This window comes from Nanorana parkeri, unplaced genomic scaffold, assembly GCF_000935625.1.
Source record: "Nanorana parkeri isolate BGI_ZX_2015 unplaced genomic scaffold, ASM93562v1 scaffold333, whole genome shotgun sequence".
NCBI lineage: Eukaryota > Metazoa > Chordata > Amphibia > Anura > Dicroglossidae > Nanorana > Nanorana parkeri.
The window spans coordinates 529,905-547,964 of record NW_017306601.1 but is presented as its reverse complement, the minus strand read 5'-3'; the positions used below and the strand labels follow the sequence as shown (position 1 = coordinate 547,964).

At 40.7% G+C, this 18,060-nt stretch overlaps 1 protein-coding gene across 5 annotated transcripts in view; it reads right to left on the bottom strand.

Annotated features, from left to right (window-relative positions):
* The window catches only part of GRID1 (glutamate ionotropic receptor delta type subunit 1), a 941,602-nt gene that overhangs the window by 461,880 nt on the left and 461,662 nt on the right, over window positions 1–18,060 (bottom strand). For all 5 annotated transcript variants that reach the window (XM_018558342.1, XM_018558343.1, XM_018558345.1 and 2 more), the window contains one exon: window positions 11,391–11,596. In XM_018558342.1, the coding sequence (XP_018413844.1) occupies window positions 11,391–11,596 (206 nt within the window). The remainder of the gene's footprint in view (window positions 1–11,390; window positions 11,597–18,060) is intronic.

Here is an 18,060-nt window from a genome sequence, read left to right as displayed (position 1 = left end):
TTACAATCAATCTCCCAAATCATTGTTCCACCCACTTGTAAAATAAAGCTTATATTTACACCTTTTCCAAACAGATCGTATTTTATGTCAATTACAATGCCCTTTACAAGATCCGCCCACGACTCTGATGCCCAGATTTCGTTCTAATATCATTATTTTTCGTTTCCCTATACTCCTTTATTACGAATTTATGTACTGTTCAACCCTTCCAGCCTATTTTATAGTACACACGCAATTTGCAAATACACATTTAGGCCACAGCTTCAAATTGCGTCTCTACCGCCCACTGCCTCCAAACTCCGCCCAGCTGTCACATTTAAACCGGCAGATTCCCGCCGCCTTTATACCATTCCTGTTGAGCTTGAGAAAGAGGTCTTAGCCTCAAAACGCGTTGCTCCCGATCCCCCACCTTAACCACACCGACTTGATCACCCATCACCTCGTCGGCTTCCCGGCTGACTTTGACCCACCACACTACTAATGCTCGGGCACTTGTCGGGCCCCGGTCCACACATAGACTTAGCCGCACTACCCACAGCTGCAGTCAGAGCAGCCCAGTCAAACACTACCCGTGTACACCGCCGGAACTTCACATCACAGCAGCGGGGACACGGACAATATCTTAGTGCTGTCACACGCCCCTCCCTCCTCTCCGTCTCTCGCCTGCTCGAGATGAGTAGCAGTACACCAGCCTCCATTGAGAACACACATCTTGGACTTCACGATCCTCCCACAAACCGGTCCTCATCCGATCCTCGGACCCACACTAGTAAGTACACCATTTAATTTGCATCTTCTTTGGCAACATTCAGCCCAGCTAGATAACCCTCCTTATCATTTACTAGATAACCCTCCTTAGCTTTGCTCCCTCACTTTTGTCTTGTCTTTTTTTTTTTGCCAATCACATGGCAGTAACTCAATACATTTAGGCATGCAGACATGGTCAAGATGGTCTGCTGCAGTTTAAACCGAGCATCAGAATGGGGAAGAAAGGTGATTTAAACATGGCATGGTTGTTGGTGCCAGAAGGGCTGGTTTGAGTATTTCAGCAACTGCTGATCTACTGGGATTTTCATACACAACCATCTCTCGGGTTTACAGAGAATGTTCTGAAAAAGAGAAAATATCCAGTGTGCGGCAGCTCTCTGGGCAAGAATACCTTGTTAATGCCATAGGTCAGAGGAGAATGGCTAGACTAGTTAAAGCTGAAAAAGGCAACAGTAACTCAAATAACCACTCGTTACAGCCGAGATATGCAGCAGAGCATCTCTGAATACACAACACATTGAACCTTGAAGCAGATGGGCTACAGCCACAGAAGAGCAAATTGAGTGCTACTTCTGTCAGCTAAGAACAGGAAACTGAGGCTACAGTTTGCAAGGGCTCACCAAAATTGTAAAATAGAAGATTGGAAAAACGTTGCCTGGTCTGATGAGTCTCGATTTCTGTTGCGACATTCAGATGGTCATGTCAGAATTTGATGTAAGCAACATGAAAGCATGGATCGATCCTGCATTGTATCAACAGTTCAGGCTGGTGGAACTTTGCATCATGGATGTGCACCCAACAAATCTGCAGCATCTGTGTGATGCTACCATGTCAGTATGGACCAAACTCTCACAAGTCCACCGAGTTCAATCATCATTTTAACAGCCACTACAGGCACTGTCCACTCCCACCGCTGGCCTATTTGCAGAAGGATCAGTGGAACAAATCATTTGAACAAAAGTAATGACAGCATTAGAATAATCTTAATAGTTGCACATTTAAACAGGGATAGGGACAGGAGCAAAAATCTGTATAGACAGGGACAGGAGGAAAAATCAGCAGGAGCCAGAGCATTGAACCCGCAATCCACTGATGACAGTGTAATGCTTTACTGGCTGCAAAGCAAAAAATAATGAATGCACATGTTTTTCTTTCATGAATATATGTGCATTTATTTTTATTTTTTGTAAAGGTGGACTTTACCCTTAACACTTGTTTGTGTTTCTTCAAGGTATAAGCCTACTAAATTATAAACTCCAGATAGGCATCTCAATACAGACTTTCAGTGTTTTATCTTCCAGTGAATTTTTTAATTCTGGTCAGCCAGGCTTGAGAACAACCAGAATTAGACTTCTGATGCACAGCCACAGTACTGCCCACCAATGCAGCAAAATAGTTTAGTTTGAACACGTCTCTTGCCCGATAGTAAACAATAAGGGAGCAGCAGTACTCTGCTTACTCTGCTCTTTCCTTCTGTCAATATGTCCCCACTCATCGCATGCAGTGCACGGCAGCAGAGTCTCATTGCCCATTAGTGATGGCCATCCATCTCTATGAGTGCAGATATTAAGACTTTTCTTTAATGAATACATGGAGTTAAGCTTTTCATAGAATGCAAATACTGTGTGTACCACTCCTAGCCTTAAACTCTGCAGAAAAAAATAAAATGTAGTTATTGAATCCCATTATGAATAATGGCCAATTCCCACCATCTGGCTTGGCCAGTGATAGCACAGGTTGAAGATGGGTCTGGTGATAAATGTTTTGGTGTCACCAGGGATAAAAACAGGGACTAGGTTGACCAGTTATATAGTCTTCGAAGAGGGAGGACAACAAATCCTGGATCTTCTTATTACATTCAAATACCCTTTACTTTCATTTACTTTGGTAGAAAAGGTAGTATATTGAGCTACCACCAGTAAGACACTGTAAACTTGTCTACTGACAACTACTAGTGCCTCACCTCAGAATACAAAGCATCGCTATCATGAAAATACATTAGTGTTCAAAATGTTCTATTCAACAAAGCCAGACAATTCACTTCAATGACACTTCAATATAAAACAAGACAACCTACTAGGCAAAGTAATTGGTCAGGGGTACATTATTTCTTCCTTATTTCTCTTACATTTGTAAGGATCAGCTCCTTGGAACATCATCACATCTTATTATCCAATATCTGTTGTTTTCACTGGCCATCCCGCTGTTTCTCACCAATTTGCTGGGTCAGCACTGCAGCTTTCTACCTTAGGTTTGTCCAACAAGAGACAGACTGGCGTCAGTGACTTGTTACACCCAAAGCATTACAATGTGACTTGCACAGCACATAAAAGTCTGCCTGACTTCATCGTGCAATACAGTAATGGCTGTCAACTCAAGCATGCAATGCAACTCAGCAAAATACATAACAGGGTCCTGGCAAATGGCTGGGTCAACGGCAAAAATAATTCATGGAACAGCACAGTGTGAAAAATGTAGTCAAAGAGTGTAAGATTTAGGATTATTTTATCCCCAAACCATTACAGTAAATAGCTGTTTGAATTGCTCCTGAGACCGTGTGGACTGGTAATTGGTAAACACAGGGAAAATGGCAAAAAAACCTCCTCAATCTTGGTAGGGAAAAGTGTTTGATCTGTTTCACAACTCAGAATCTTCTGCTGAGTTTATCAAGGACAAAATGTTATTCACTCTGCAACATATGTAATAACAGTATATATATATATATATATATATAACACATATTAAGTAAAGAGAGAGAGGTCCACATGATTACATCCTATGGAACTCTGTGATAAATACAGTGTATACATTTGACTCCAGTGTATATTTTTGACTTGACATACATACTTCAGGTTTGTTTTTCACCTTTGTTTGTGACCTATAATTTGTACAATTCAATTAAAAAACAAACTGAAATTGTTTAGTGGAGGAAAAAATTAATACTGCATAAATACTGCTGCTGCATAAGTGTACACATCAACTTATAATTAGGGATGTGGCTGTGTTCAGAAATAACCAATAGCATTCAAACTGATGATGAATAGTAGTCCGTCTACACCTGCCATTGATTTAAGTTACTGATTAAGCCCATATAAAGTTCAGCTGTTTCAGTAGGATTTTTCTGACATAAAAGGTGGTTTTCGGTCAGAAATTTTCGTTTCTACCATTAACACTCATTTGATTATAGCTCGAATACCCCATCAAGGATGGTCAAATGTTGATTTCGGAAATCGTTCATTAGCCATACTAAAAATCAATTTTTTATGAATAACGGAAATTTTGCCTATGTGCTGTGTTCTTGCAACGAATGAAAACCCCACTGATTCTCGTTTTTCGTTTGGTCAGAGAAAGATTTTCTAACCTGACTGATCAAAAAATTTAAATCACAACATCAAAAACAAAAAACGGTGATGTACCCTCAACTGTTCAGAAATCGCAAACAAACATTTTTTCGAAAGCAAATTGAACGGAAATCATGCAATGTATGGCCACCTTTACTCAGTTGTCTCTTGCAGCAAAAGCCATGGTCTGAAAAGAGCCTACAAAGGAAGGTATCAGTCTGGAGAAGGGTAAATAAAGAAACCACACTTTTAGAAAAAAATCCTTTATTTTTTTTAGCCCAGCAAACCAACCAGAATCTGATTTGTACTGGTAAGACTGAACAGAGTGAATTATAAATGTTTGCTATGGGTTACTGACTTAAAGTTGTTGTTAACCTAAAATGCAGATTTTACACATCTAGGTTGCAAATTTCTCTCCGAATCAAAATTACAATGCAGTATATAATACATGCTTCCATATACTTTTTTTGCATGATTTTGTCCCAGGTCATGTGACCCACTGTTTTGATAATTGCATCTCAAGGTAAGTATAAACACTCCACTATGTCATATAATGTAATAAACATAATGTGATTTTATGTCTGTTTGATCACTCAAATGCTGATAAGTCTGTTGGATCACACAAATGTCGATAGTGTCATCTTTATAGAATTACGAGTACACAGTGTCCTTAGTGGCTGCTTACAGCAAAATCAAATCCAAAGCACTCCACCAATGAGCAATGATCACAGAATGATAATGTTCATGGTTAACTCAGGCAAACACAGGCATGTAGATAATACAAGAAGACGCAAATTTTGAACAGCTAACCTTAACAAAGTAAGAGGCCTACTATGTGACATAAATTGGGATGAAATCTTCCTGAATAGAATCACAGAGAAGAAATGGAGAGGTTTCAAGGAAATCTTGAACAAAATTGGCCAGTGCATTCTTTTTACAACCACATTCATAACAGTGAAAATTAAACCAGGGTGGTTAGCAAGCAAGAAGGATAAGAGAGAAGGATAAGGCTTTCAAAAAATATAAAATCAGAGGGGTCAGCATTGGCATTCAAAAACTACAAGGAATGCAACAGAAATGTAATGTAAAAAGCAATCAAAGCAGCAAACGTAGACTCTGAAGAGCACATAGCATCAGTAAGCAAAAGAATCCCAAATAATTATTTAAATATACTGTATAAATAGTAATAAAGTACGGATGGAACATGTAGGCACCATAAATGATGACGAGGGGAGGTCAGCTACCAGCAAAGTGAAAAAGTGAACATGTTAAATGCATTCTTTTCTTCTGTCTTTACAGATGAGACAGACATGGGCATCGTTCAGGGCATCAGCTGCCGAGATAGTAGTACCAGTTTTCACACAGCTCTGTATAAGTTAAGGTCAGTAGGTATAGAGTATTAAATCTGTAAATTGATAGAAAACTGGCTTGAAGACCATATTCAGAGAGTAATGATCAATGATTCATACTCTGAATGGTCTGAGGTTGTTAGTGGTGTCCCCCAAGGTTCAGTGCTGGGCACCTTATTGTTTAATTTATCTATAAATGACATAGAATTGGGGATTAAAAGTACTATTTCTGTGTTTGCAGATGACACTAAGTTATGTAGTGGAATACAGTCCCTACAGGATGTCTCCAACCTACAAGCAGATCTGAATGCACTGTGTGATTGGGCATCTATTTGGCAAATGAGGTTTAATGTTGATAAATGTAAAGTTATGCACTTGGGGACTAAAAACATGCATGCATCATAGATTCTAGGGGGAGTATGTTTGGGGGAGTCAATGATGGAGAAGGATCTGGGTGTTCTGGTAGATCATAGACTCAATAATAGCATGCAAAGTCAAGCCGCAGTTTCTAAAGCAAGCAAAATACTTTTATATTAAAAGGGGTATAGACTCCAGAGATGGAGACATAATCCTGCCCCTGTACAAAGCATTAGTAAGACCTCATCTGGAATATGCAGTTCAGTTTTGGGCCCCAGTTCACAAAAAGGATGTTGTGGAACTGGAGAAAGTGCAGCAAAGGGCGACTAAACTCATAAGAGGCATGGAGGAGCTCAGCTATAAGGAAAGATTAACTGACCTGAATTTGTTCTCTCTGGAGAAGAGGCGACTAAGGGGGGACATGATCACCATGTATACATACATAAATGGTCCATATAGTGAGCTTGGTGCCAAATTATTCCCTTTAAGGTTACTGCAAAAGGACAAGGGGACACACTTTGCGTCTGGAGGAAAAGAGGTTTAATCTTTGCATACGGAAAGGATTCTTCATAGTTAGAGCTGTGAAAATGTAAAATAGACTCCCCCCAGAAGCTAATTCTAGCTAGCTCAGTTAATAGTTTAAAAAAAATCTGGATGTATTCCTAAATGCACAGAATATTACTGGATATTGAGTTATTATAGGTATATTAAGCATCAGAGATTGTTGATCCAGGGAATATCCGATTGCCTTATGGGATCATGAAGGAATTTGTTTCCCCTGTTGGAGCAAATTGAACCATGCTTTATAGGGGTTTTTTGGTCTTCCTCTGGATTAACAGTGAGCAATTGGGGGCACATGGTTCTGTTTAGTCTTTTTTCTTATTTTTTTTCATTTCTCTATGGGTTGAACTCGATGGACATGTGTCTTTTTTTCAGCCTGACTAACTATGTAAGGACCTGACGGGTTACATCCGAGGGTACTAAAGTAACTTTGCCAGGTCATAGCCAGACCTTTGAACAGCATGTTTAAAGACTCTATAATGACAGGTATGGTCCTGGCTGATTGGAGGAGAGCAAATGTAGTACCAATATTCAAAAAGGGAAAAATGTGTGCACCAAATAACTACCAGCCTTTCAGCTTAACATCAATAGTGTGTAGAATATTTGAAGGCATGATACGGGACTACATGCAGGAAATTACAAATAAAACTGGTATCATAAGTGGTAACCAACATGGTTTCATGAAGGACCATTCTTGCCAGACCAATCTATTAACATTTTATGAGGAAGTAAGTACTAAATTAGACAAAGGAAAACCAGTATATGTGGCGTATCTGGACTTTGCTAAAGCATTCAACACAGTACCCCACAAATGTTTAATCCACAAACTACGGTCTATAGGTCTAGAGGAAATTGTATGTGCATGGGTAGAAAATTGGCTGCAAGAACGGACCCAAAGGGTAGTAATAAATGGTTCATTAGCTAATTGGGCAAGGGTTGGGAGTAGGTGCTCCAGGGTTCAGTCCTGGGACCGATCCTGTTCATCTTATTTATCCACGACATAGAGATTGGACTAAATAGCTCAATTAAATGCAATTTAATGTTGAAAATGTAAGATTATGCACATGAGAGCAAAGAGCATGTGAACAAACTACTACTTGGGGAGGTGACACTTCAGGGGAGTCAGACATAGAAAAAAACCTGGTGGTCCTCATTGACCGCAGATTTGGCAATAGTAAGCAATGCCAAGCAGCAGCCAGTACAGCTAACAGGATACTGGCATGTATTAAAAGATGAATTGTAGCAAGGCATCAAATAGTAATACTTCCACTTTACAAAATCATTGGTTCGGCCCCATCTTGAATATGTGGTACACTTCTGGTCACCGACTCTCAGGAGGGACGTCATGGAACTGGAGAGAGAGTTCAGAGGAGGGCTACAAAAATTAAATGAAGGGATAAAAGGCCTGAGTTATGTAGACCGCATTAAAAATCTATACTGATTCACCTTAGAAAATAGATAATTAAGAGGGGGCCTTATTGCAGTCTTCAAAATCATCAATGGAGACCCCAATAGTAGGAACACACTGTTTAATCCGAAAACTGTATTGGGAACCTGGGGACACAACAAGAGGTTAAACGATAGGGGGTTCAATCTTAGAATTCATAGGGGCAGGGGCGTACCTAGAAATCACAGGGCCCCATAGCAAAATTTTGTATGGGGCCCTGTGATTTCTAGTTACACCCACCTGATAACCCAAACAGCCCACCTAAGGGTGACCCTGCAGAGCCCACCATAGACTCTCTATGGTAGGCTCTGCAGGGTCTCAGGCGGGCGGTCAAGCCCTCTTACCTGTCAGCCCTGATCCTCTGTCTGCCTCCTTCTCCTCCACGATCGACTCCTCCGTCACTGGGCCCTGCCTCCTTGATCGGTGGGCCCCGCCCCTCGATCACCGGGCCCCGCCTCCTCGATCACTGCTGATGACGGGCCCAGCCACCTCCTGCGAAGCTGCTGGTTGTCACCAACTCAGCAGCGGCTGTGAGAAGGAACAGAGCGCTCCTCCTCACAGCCACCAGTGACAGCCAGCAGCCTGGCTGTCCGAGCAAGATGCCATAGCGACCCAGGCGGCCCGCATGGCATCAGGGAGATGTCCTGGCCAGGCCCCGCCATCCCTCAGGCCCCATAGCGGCCGCCTGGGTCGCTATGGTGATTGTTACGCCACTGCATAGGGGGTATTTCACTGTGGGAGTGATGAAAGTTTGAAACTCACTACCACAGGCAGTGGTATCTGCTGATAACACTGATACATTCAATAAACTTCTGGAAGAGTTTCTTCTTTCACAGAATAGGATATGGGAAGGGTTAGAGCAAGATAAATAAAGACATACTCACATACATAGCGAACAAGATGGAGCCTGGTCTTTATTCAACCTTACATACTATGTTACTAAATTACTATGTTACACCAATCCAAAATACCTAATTTGAATTACTGCATACAAAATAGACATACAAGCAAGTTCCAGAGATGGCAACAAGACTCACAAATTGGAATACTTAGGTGTGTAAATATCAGGATTTAGTAATGATTCTGTGAAACCTTTATTGAATTCCAGAACTAAATTATTATCATGTGAAAAATTCAAGCAATAGTCAAGTAGTAATGTTTTTATAATGTGTAAAAATTGCTAGTGCCCAAAAACCTGCTGTTAGGGAACCAAGAAACCAGACTGAAACTTAAAGTGCAGGTTTAAAATACAAAAGGAATTTATTTAAAACAACAATAAACATAAATAGCAAATAAAATAGAGAAAGTCCAGGACGTAGTCCGTGCCAAGCCAGGGGGTCAGATGCCAAAACGGGGTAGTCAGCCAAGCCAGGTCAGGGAGCACAGAGAGCAGGATCAATTAAAACAAAGCCGGAGTTAGGAACCAAGAGATCAGTCAGCCAGAGCCAGGATCATACGCAGAAATCAGGAACAGCAGCAGCACACTTGTTGATCAGAACAAACGCAAGGAGCGGAAACTGAATGGACATGATGAAAGTTAAATAGTGACCTGGCACCTGCATCATCACAACACACACCCTATGCCCAAAGAAGTACAGGAGCTTTGGTGGGGCATTTTGCCATGCGTTTCCATTGGTATGCCCAAGTGTGGATCGGGGTTAACAAAGCGGTAACCTCGAGCCACACTCGGGAATACAGCGTACAGGTCATACCTTGTCCGCGATCCCCGCTGTGTCCTCCGGCGGCTGCCGACTTGCGGGTTCCGTCCCTTGCGAGCAGCCGCGTCGCAGAGGGGCGGAGCCGGCGGGAAGTTTAAAAGTGAAAAAAATTAAAAATAGAGAAAATAAAGGAAAAAAAAAAACCAAAAATCATACCACCAGTGAAACACGCGTTTCACTGAACGGAAAAAAGCGCTAAAAAACACGCTAAAATATGCGAAAAAACTAGCTGAAAAAATACGCTCAGGTGTGAACCCAGCCTTAGTGTCAAACATGCTGACAAGCCATTCTAAGCCAAGTGGATGAGGAAGGGTAAGAAACCCTGAGAGCTGTATAGTTGAGTAATTCATAAACCATCTCTGGCAACTGCCTATTTTGCGGGGAATTGGGATCGAACAGGCTTTTCCTCAGAATACTACCAACTGGTAGTACTTACAAATTCCTGTCCTTATAGGGAAAAAACTGTCACCCAAGCCAGATACTTATGTCATCTCATGCCTATAGATGCTTTAAGACCTGCGGTATATCCAATAGCTACTTTGTCGACAAACCTGCCATATCTCACTAGTATTATCTAAGATAATTAAATCTGAAGGAAATGTATTTATGTCCTCACTATTTTATATGTGATAGACACATAATAATGTATGAAATGACAAGATGATATTGAAAAGATCAATTGACTCAATCTTAAGCCCCAACAGAGGAGATATTCTATATTAAAATACCTACTTTCTATAATTTTTTCGTTGGAGTGATTATCGTTTTGGACATTGCATTTGCACTGTTTGTTTTTTGACCTTGACAATAAATAAATTTCTTCATTGATAAAGCTGCTGGCCTTTCTGCTTCATTGCATCGATGCAGTAAAACTCTGTCAGAAGCATTTGATAGAAAAGGCATTAGGATACTGTCACTGCTAGCATGACAGAATTCATGTTCTTCTGAGGTCATCCTGTGCCAAAATTCTCAATTTCTTTTTGTCTGACAGAGATAAAATTATGCTTTTGTTGCATTTATTCTTCTGAAATATTTTTTTTTACCTAGCAGTTTATTTAGGTTGTGTTTTCCCCAAAACAATTACTATAAAAAGTGAGAAACATCTTTTTAAAGCTGAAGAGAAAAAAAACAGACTGAGACAGGCAGACTGTGCACAGGTCATGGAAACGCTTATCACTGCCACAACAGTAAAATTAGGCAAAAGTGCCCTGATGAAGAAGGTATACTACTTATAATATTTTCTTGTTCAGGCTCTGCACAGGGCTGGTACATTTTAGACTCCTCCAGACATTGAGGGGGAGGTGATAGATGTCAATGATTGTCCACAGTCCCTATCTTCTGCCTCCACTTTTACTGTGCCCCTAGTTCCTCCCAGGTAATGTGACATTGCTGAAGCGCTTGGGAGTGCACTTGCAGGCCGGGATGCTATGACAAGTAAACACATAACCAAAAGTATATCCTTTTACTCCCATGACAGGTACTCTTGCCCAGTATACCAGGGCTATAAACTGAGATTATAATAAAAGGCTACAGTGTTACACCTGCTGAGAGGGAGAGAGTGGGGTCAGCAGGTCAAACACAGAGAATTATAGTGCATTGAAAGCAGACTGAATTAACAGCTCAAGGACTGTATGGTTTGGAACCAAGACAAGCTTGTTTAAGCAGTATTTTCTATGCTTCTAAGCCAGATTTACAAACTCTACATCAACGTGGAATCTTTAGGTTGTTAAAATTCTTTGTAGACAATTATAAAAAGGTATTTTTACTGCAACACTCCTATAACATTCAGGAGACCAACATGAGAGTTGGAAAGCTTTACCAAAGTTGTTAGAACAAAATAGTAACTGACCTCATTAATGAAGTTCTGTGCTCCTCTTGGACTTAGAAGCAATATCGCCCTTCGTAAGGTGTCACGGTAGCGGTTCAACTCCTCGGTTTTCATAGAGGTAAAGAGGCTGGCAAAAACTCTGCTGATGTTTCTGTCTACTTTCTGCAATGATACATCTAGACCTAATCTTGATGCCTGGTCCAGAAAGCCCTGCAGTCCGCGGATATCTAAAACACATAACATTTCAAATTTATTTTCAATTTAGAGTTATGTAGATAAAAAGATTCTGTTACATATTCAAAAATACTTAACTGACATAATTACCAACTCATAGTTGTCATTTTAAACTGTCAGTTAGAAGGTAGGCATTTGATCATTAGGAAATGAACAGAACAGAAAGTTGTTTACAGAATTACATACATAAAACGGCACTTTATAATCAACATTACTGTAGGTCTACAGGTTTCTTAGTGTGAACTTTGTACTCTGTTGTATATTCACTAGAGCCTCTAATTGCCAGAAAAGTCTGTTCTGATATAAGGCCGGACTCAGCATGACTTCGTGTCTATGCCCTACCGACTTCTGTTCTCCTGTCTTTCCTGGCCACCAAAGCATTCTTAATGGACAGTGGAATGGCAGTTGGCAGCAATTAGCCATGAAATCAGGGAAGGTCAGGCCCCAGTATCAAAGTAAACCTAAATCAGAGGGCTATAAGTGGCTTCCCTGCTAATACATTGAGCAGTAGGCATCTTGTATTGTCTTATCTTAAGAAGTACACTTGTATAAAGGCTCTACTTTGTTCACAACTAACATTTTACTGGAGATTTGCACCACCTGAAAACTTCCTTGACGGCTTCCAATATCACTTAAACTTTAAACAGATTTCCCAATTATATTTTGTACTTCCATCCCTTTCCATAAAAGCCATCATGAAGTATCACACTCTTTCAACTGGAAAATGTTGGTACCATAAGCCGTTTCATAGATTATAGAAATCCTAGTTTCTGATGTGTGACCAGAAACTTACAGTGAGCAAACTGTGAACACAAAATAAGAAACAAAATCCTAACATCAACTGTCAGATACAGCAATCAACCAATAGTGCAACTAATAAAACAAGAAAAATTATCAGACAATATCAAGGGTATAAAAGAGTTTTACAAGTGCAGGGCACAGGCATTATGCAGGGCTGTATAAAATAAAATAGAAAATAGAAACTAACAGGGCAAAGCAAGGCTTGGACTGGATTAGGTTAGCAGCATGGTACCCAGAGGGCCAGAACAGCATAGGAAGCCACAATCTAAAAGTCAAGTTGTCCAACTAAAGGAAAGGAGGAGATATGACATCACCCACCAGCCAGACAGAAGTATTGTCCAATACAATTATTCTGCCAGGTATAAGGAGAAACCTGCAAGAGGCCAGTAGACAAATGGCCAGATGCTGAAGTGCAGTGCAAAGAAACAAAGAAATGGCATACAACAACATTTATTACATTCTACAGTGAAGAATTCTGTAAAACAGGCAAAACCTGTAGTGGACTTGTGTTAAACTTATAGAAGAATTCTCATAAGTAAATAAAAAGATGTGCTACAAGGACCATAAGGTGATGAAAAAATAATTAGGTAAATATTAGCTTTGTACTACAAAAAGCGCCTCTTTCAATGGTGTCCTTTATGCCCAACCTGTGGTTCTGTGGCACTTATCAGGCAGCTGCCAGAGTACTTGCAGAGTACTTACCTTGGTACACCACTCAGGCTAGTAAAAAAAAAATATTCTTTAAGGTGCCCATACATAGGCGAATTTTGGCTGGTTTTTAATGTACCGGCCTAAATTCACACAGTGTGTGGGGCTGTCTGTTCTCTTTCAGCCAGAATTGCTCAATCAGCTGATCAAAGGAGCCATCTGTAAAATCTTTGTACGATCAGAGCCGGCAACCAATGAGCTGCCCGCTCTGAACGGGTATTCTGACAGGTGTCGGCGCCACCTGTCAGGATACAATCCAAACAGTGACAATACCTCGATCGACGCGCTGTTTGTGTCGACGGAGGAATCGGGCCAATTTTTTTTTTTTGTACAGCCCGCGGGATAAACAAAAAAAATTGATAGTCGTATGGCCAGCCTTAGACTGGCTTCTAGTAGTCAAATGGTTTGTTTTTCCTCTTTTACACTAACTTACTTGTTTGGGTTGTTCTTCCCTTTTTCTTTTTTTATGATTTTTTTTTTACTCTGGTCCTTTATAATGGATCTTGCTGTGGCACATGTAATTTTAAAGTCATGTAGGGAGTATACATGTGGAAGCATAGATTGGGATGAGCAACCATATACATATCTAATACCTCCATTCAAAAAATAGGGTATGCGGCAGGTTATTCTGAGGTTTGACGCGTTTCGTACCAAATGGCTTCTTCAGGAACCTCACTTACGTATCTATGGATTAACATATTGTGTATTATTATCTCAATTTTTTAAAACAATGGCTCATTTGCAGCCAATCCTTGCTTGTCTTTATCAGTTACACGGATGTGGTGCCAACCACTTACCTCACACCTCCCTACCTACTGCTATACCAAGTGTTTACTGACATGGCTTGCATCCCAGATTGGATGACCTTATCAATATTCACACTGTTGTATTCCTTTATTTCTCCTGACTAACTTGATTGAGTCTCATCTCAACTTATTCTGCCACTGAATGCTTGAGTGCTAATTCCTTATGACAGTGCATGGCTGTTTACCTAAGCCAGCAGTTACAGAACTATTGCTGTTGTTGCCTACTGTCTCAGCACACAAGATATTTGAGACACTGGGATCTCTTTTTCTGCTGTGTCAGCTGAAACTTCAACACTTGCTTGTTCTTCTGAAACTGGGAGGAAGCTCCTATCTTAAGATGGTACCCCTGGACTATTTAACCCACCCAATAGGAGGTGATTGCAAACGTTGTGACTGCAGTTTCAATTCTCTTTTTGCAGTTTATTGAGGGTATGGGCTTCAAATCCTTATAGTTGTTTTCTGTTTCTGAAACAGCAGGGTAGTTGGCTTGGAAACAAACAGTTTAATTTTGTTTAGTGTTCTTATTGCTGGGCTTAATTTCATGCCCATACTATTTCAGTGTATTAGCATTTTCCCTTACCAGTTTAGATAACAAGACTTGATATGGCTTCAAGTACCCCCATTTCCCCAATACATCCATATCACCCTTACAATTCTCTCCTGGAGTGACAGCTGATTAAACTAAAAATTTAAAAACACAAAATTTACTGTAAAACATACAATTGGCCACCTCCCCTCAGTGTTCAACTACCCTACAAGATAAAAAAAATATAATTTGCAGCCACTGAATTTGGTTATTATAGATTAATTTAACTTCCTTTTAGATCCAGATATAAACAAACAAACCCTACTAGATTCTTCTCAACTAAACTGAAAAATCGGGCTGAGATGATGGCTCTCAAATAGGCCTGGAGTTGGAAGCATACTATTACTACTTTTTTGCTCTTGCTTCTCTTTAACTCATAAAACATCCTCTATGATTGATCTAGTCTTTTGCAGTGGCGATGTTTCGAGCAGAATATTAGTGGTTGAGTATATTCGTAAAAGACTATCTGATAATGTAGCCCTGGAATCTACCATATCCCTTGGGAGGAGGGCAACTAATGGCATTCAGAGACTCGATCCATGCTGTGTACAGGATCCTGATGTGAAGTCATTGTACCATGTGCTACTACCCATTGGGAGGTGAATGTAGACACTGCAGTTACACAGGAAGCCTAGAACACCTTAAAAGGTGGAACTTAGCTTCAGGGCAACCATCAGGAGCTATATAAATCTGCAATAAAAGCCTGCAGAGCAAACCAAAGTAGAGAGCTTTGCAATCTGGAAGAGATGTAAAGCGCTAAAGCCCATGAATATGTTGTCTCTCCTTGTGACTAAACTTTTCAGTCCCTTTCAAAAGCACACCGAGAGCTGACACTTCACATAATGGATCTTGTGCACACACCGTGCAATTCACAGGTCACTTCCTTTGAAAACGCAGACAAAAATAAAAAGTTATTAGCCCATCCAGCATATCCCGTGCATTAGAACCCCAATTGGTTCACTTGAAACAGATGAAAATGATGTAATGCAAACATTTGTCCAATATTATTATACATTGTATTCTCTCATACCTGCATACACACAAACCTGGAACAATCCCTAGCAGACCTACCCCATCCACTCACACTGAAAATGATGGGCAACAAGTTGATTCTTATATCATCCTGGAAGAGGTGGAGAAAGCCTTAGGGTCCTTCCCAAATGAAAAACCCAGTGGGCCAGGCGGCTTCCCAGTGGAATGGTAGTGACAATATTGTGATGAAACAGCTCCCAAATTGACACATTATTATATTACACTTCTAGGACATCTGATAAACTACTCATCACCATGTATGATGCCTACGTTACCATCCAACATAAAAGCAAGCAAGGACCCCCTGTTGTGTTTCTCTTAAAGGCAGATCTCCTTACTAAATATACATTTAAAAATCCTTACTAAAATCTTAGAACATGAACGTTATTGATACCTTAATTACCATAGCTCAAACGATCTTTATTCCACACAAAGCCATGGCTATTAACATATGCAAACTCTCAATCTAAAGGGGCATGCATAGTAGCAACACCTGATATAGAAATGTCATTTGATTCAGTGGACTGGGGGTACAACAGGTCCTGTTAAGAACGGGCTTAAAGGTGGCCATACATTGATAGATTTTTGCTCGGAAATCGTACACAAGCGATCTTGCGAACACAGATAAAACAGTTGATGGTACAGCACTGATTTTAATTTCTGCTAATGTAAAAACACATTTTTACGTACGGTCAGGTTGGAAAATTTTCCTCTGACTGAACGAAATTTGATGAATGAATGTGGTTTTCATTCGTCCAAAATCTCCCTCAGAACACAGCGTATGTGCAAAAGGAAAGCTGCCTTGGTCAACCAAATACTTCCTCTGCAAAGGAATATTTCGGTAGTTTGTCAAAAATTGGTTGGTTAGTATGGCTAAGAAACAACTTCCCAAATCAACATTTTACTATGCTTGATGGGGAATTATAGGTATAATTGAATGAGCGTTTGTGGCGAAAATCTAACAATGCATGGTCACCCTTAAACAAAACTTGCTGGCTTAAACAAATCATTTGTATATCAGGGACACAATTATCAATGAGGTTCTGGCTGGTTGACCGTGGATGTTCATTCACAGCCAGCCAGAACCCACTGAAGGTCCCTCCATTCCTCCTCAGTCACTGGCTGCTAGGACAGCAATGTTCCTAGCAACCAATGATGTCAGCTTTTTTTCCAACCCAGCATTAAGGGAGGATTGAAGAGAACGCTTTCCCTTACTCCCTTGCTACCCGAAGTCTGGCCTGCCTCCCGACTTCTCAAATCACCGTCTCTCATCCCCTCTCAGCACTGACATGAGAGGTGGGGATGGGAGGAGCAAGGAGGAGGGGATGGGAGAAGTCGGGGGGCAGGGCAGACTGTGGGTAGCAAGGGAGTAAGGGAGAGTGTTTTTTTTTCAATCCTCCCTTAATGCTGCGTGGGAAACACATTCAATACAAAATAAGGAGGCACTCTGATGGGGGTCAGCCAATATAAGAGGGCACTCTTACATAGTTACATAGTATTTGAGGTTGAATAAAGACATATGTCCATCAAGTCCAACCTATTTGTGTATGGTCCTATTGGTGTGTAGTATGTATAGGTCCCTGTGTGTTCTCAATCTTAAGAGTACTTGTACCCCTGTATATTACGGTCCCTGAGGAAATCTTCCAATCGCCTCTTGAATGATTCCACACTCTCAGCCGAAATTACATCATGTGGCAGCGAGTTCCAGACCCTGACTGATCTAACTGAGAAGAAACCCCTTCGCCCCTTGTGCTGAAATTTGTTCTCCACCAATTTTAAGTGGTCGCTTCTCATCCTCGTCATCGAGTTAATTGTAAAAAATTTGCTGCTAATGTTACTATCCCCGGTAAACATTTTATACATGAAAATCATCCCCCCCCCCTAATCTCCTTTCTTAGGAGAATATGTTTAATTTTAGTAGCCTGTTCTCATAGCTCAGGTCCTCCATCCCCTTTAGGAGTTTGGTTGCCCTCCTCTGGACTCTTTCCAGTTCAAGGACATGCTTATCCCCTCTCTGATGGGGATAAGCAATGTAAGGGGGCACTCTGATGGAGATACCATATTTTTCCATCTATAAGACGCCCCTATGTATAGGACGCCCCCCACTTTTCTTAACAAAAATTCAGAATTAAATATTTTCCATGCTTTTTTTGCATAACTGATTACTTCCAGTTTAAATTTTGCAGAGTAAGACAGACGCTTCCTAGTATTGGTATTTACCGGGATTTGTTTTCTGACATTTTTATGGGCTCCCTGTTGCATCTGGGCACTGGCTACAGGCTCTCCGCAGCATCAGCTGACATCGGGTACATAAGGCTCATGATTGGAGGAAACCTGTTAGCTTGTCTCTGCAATCGGAATATTCACTTGTGAGGCTAGTTTGCAGAGGTATCGGCAGTTTCGCAACCGCGGTTCTCCTCTCTGCCCCTAGTGTATAAGACGCCCCTCCATTTTTAGGTAAATATTTTTAAGAAAAAGTATAGTCTTATACATAGAAAAATACAGTAACTAATTATTATTATAT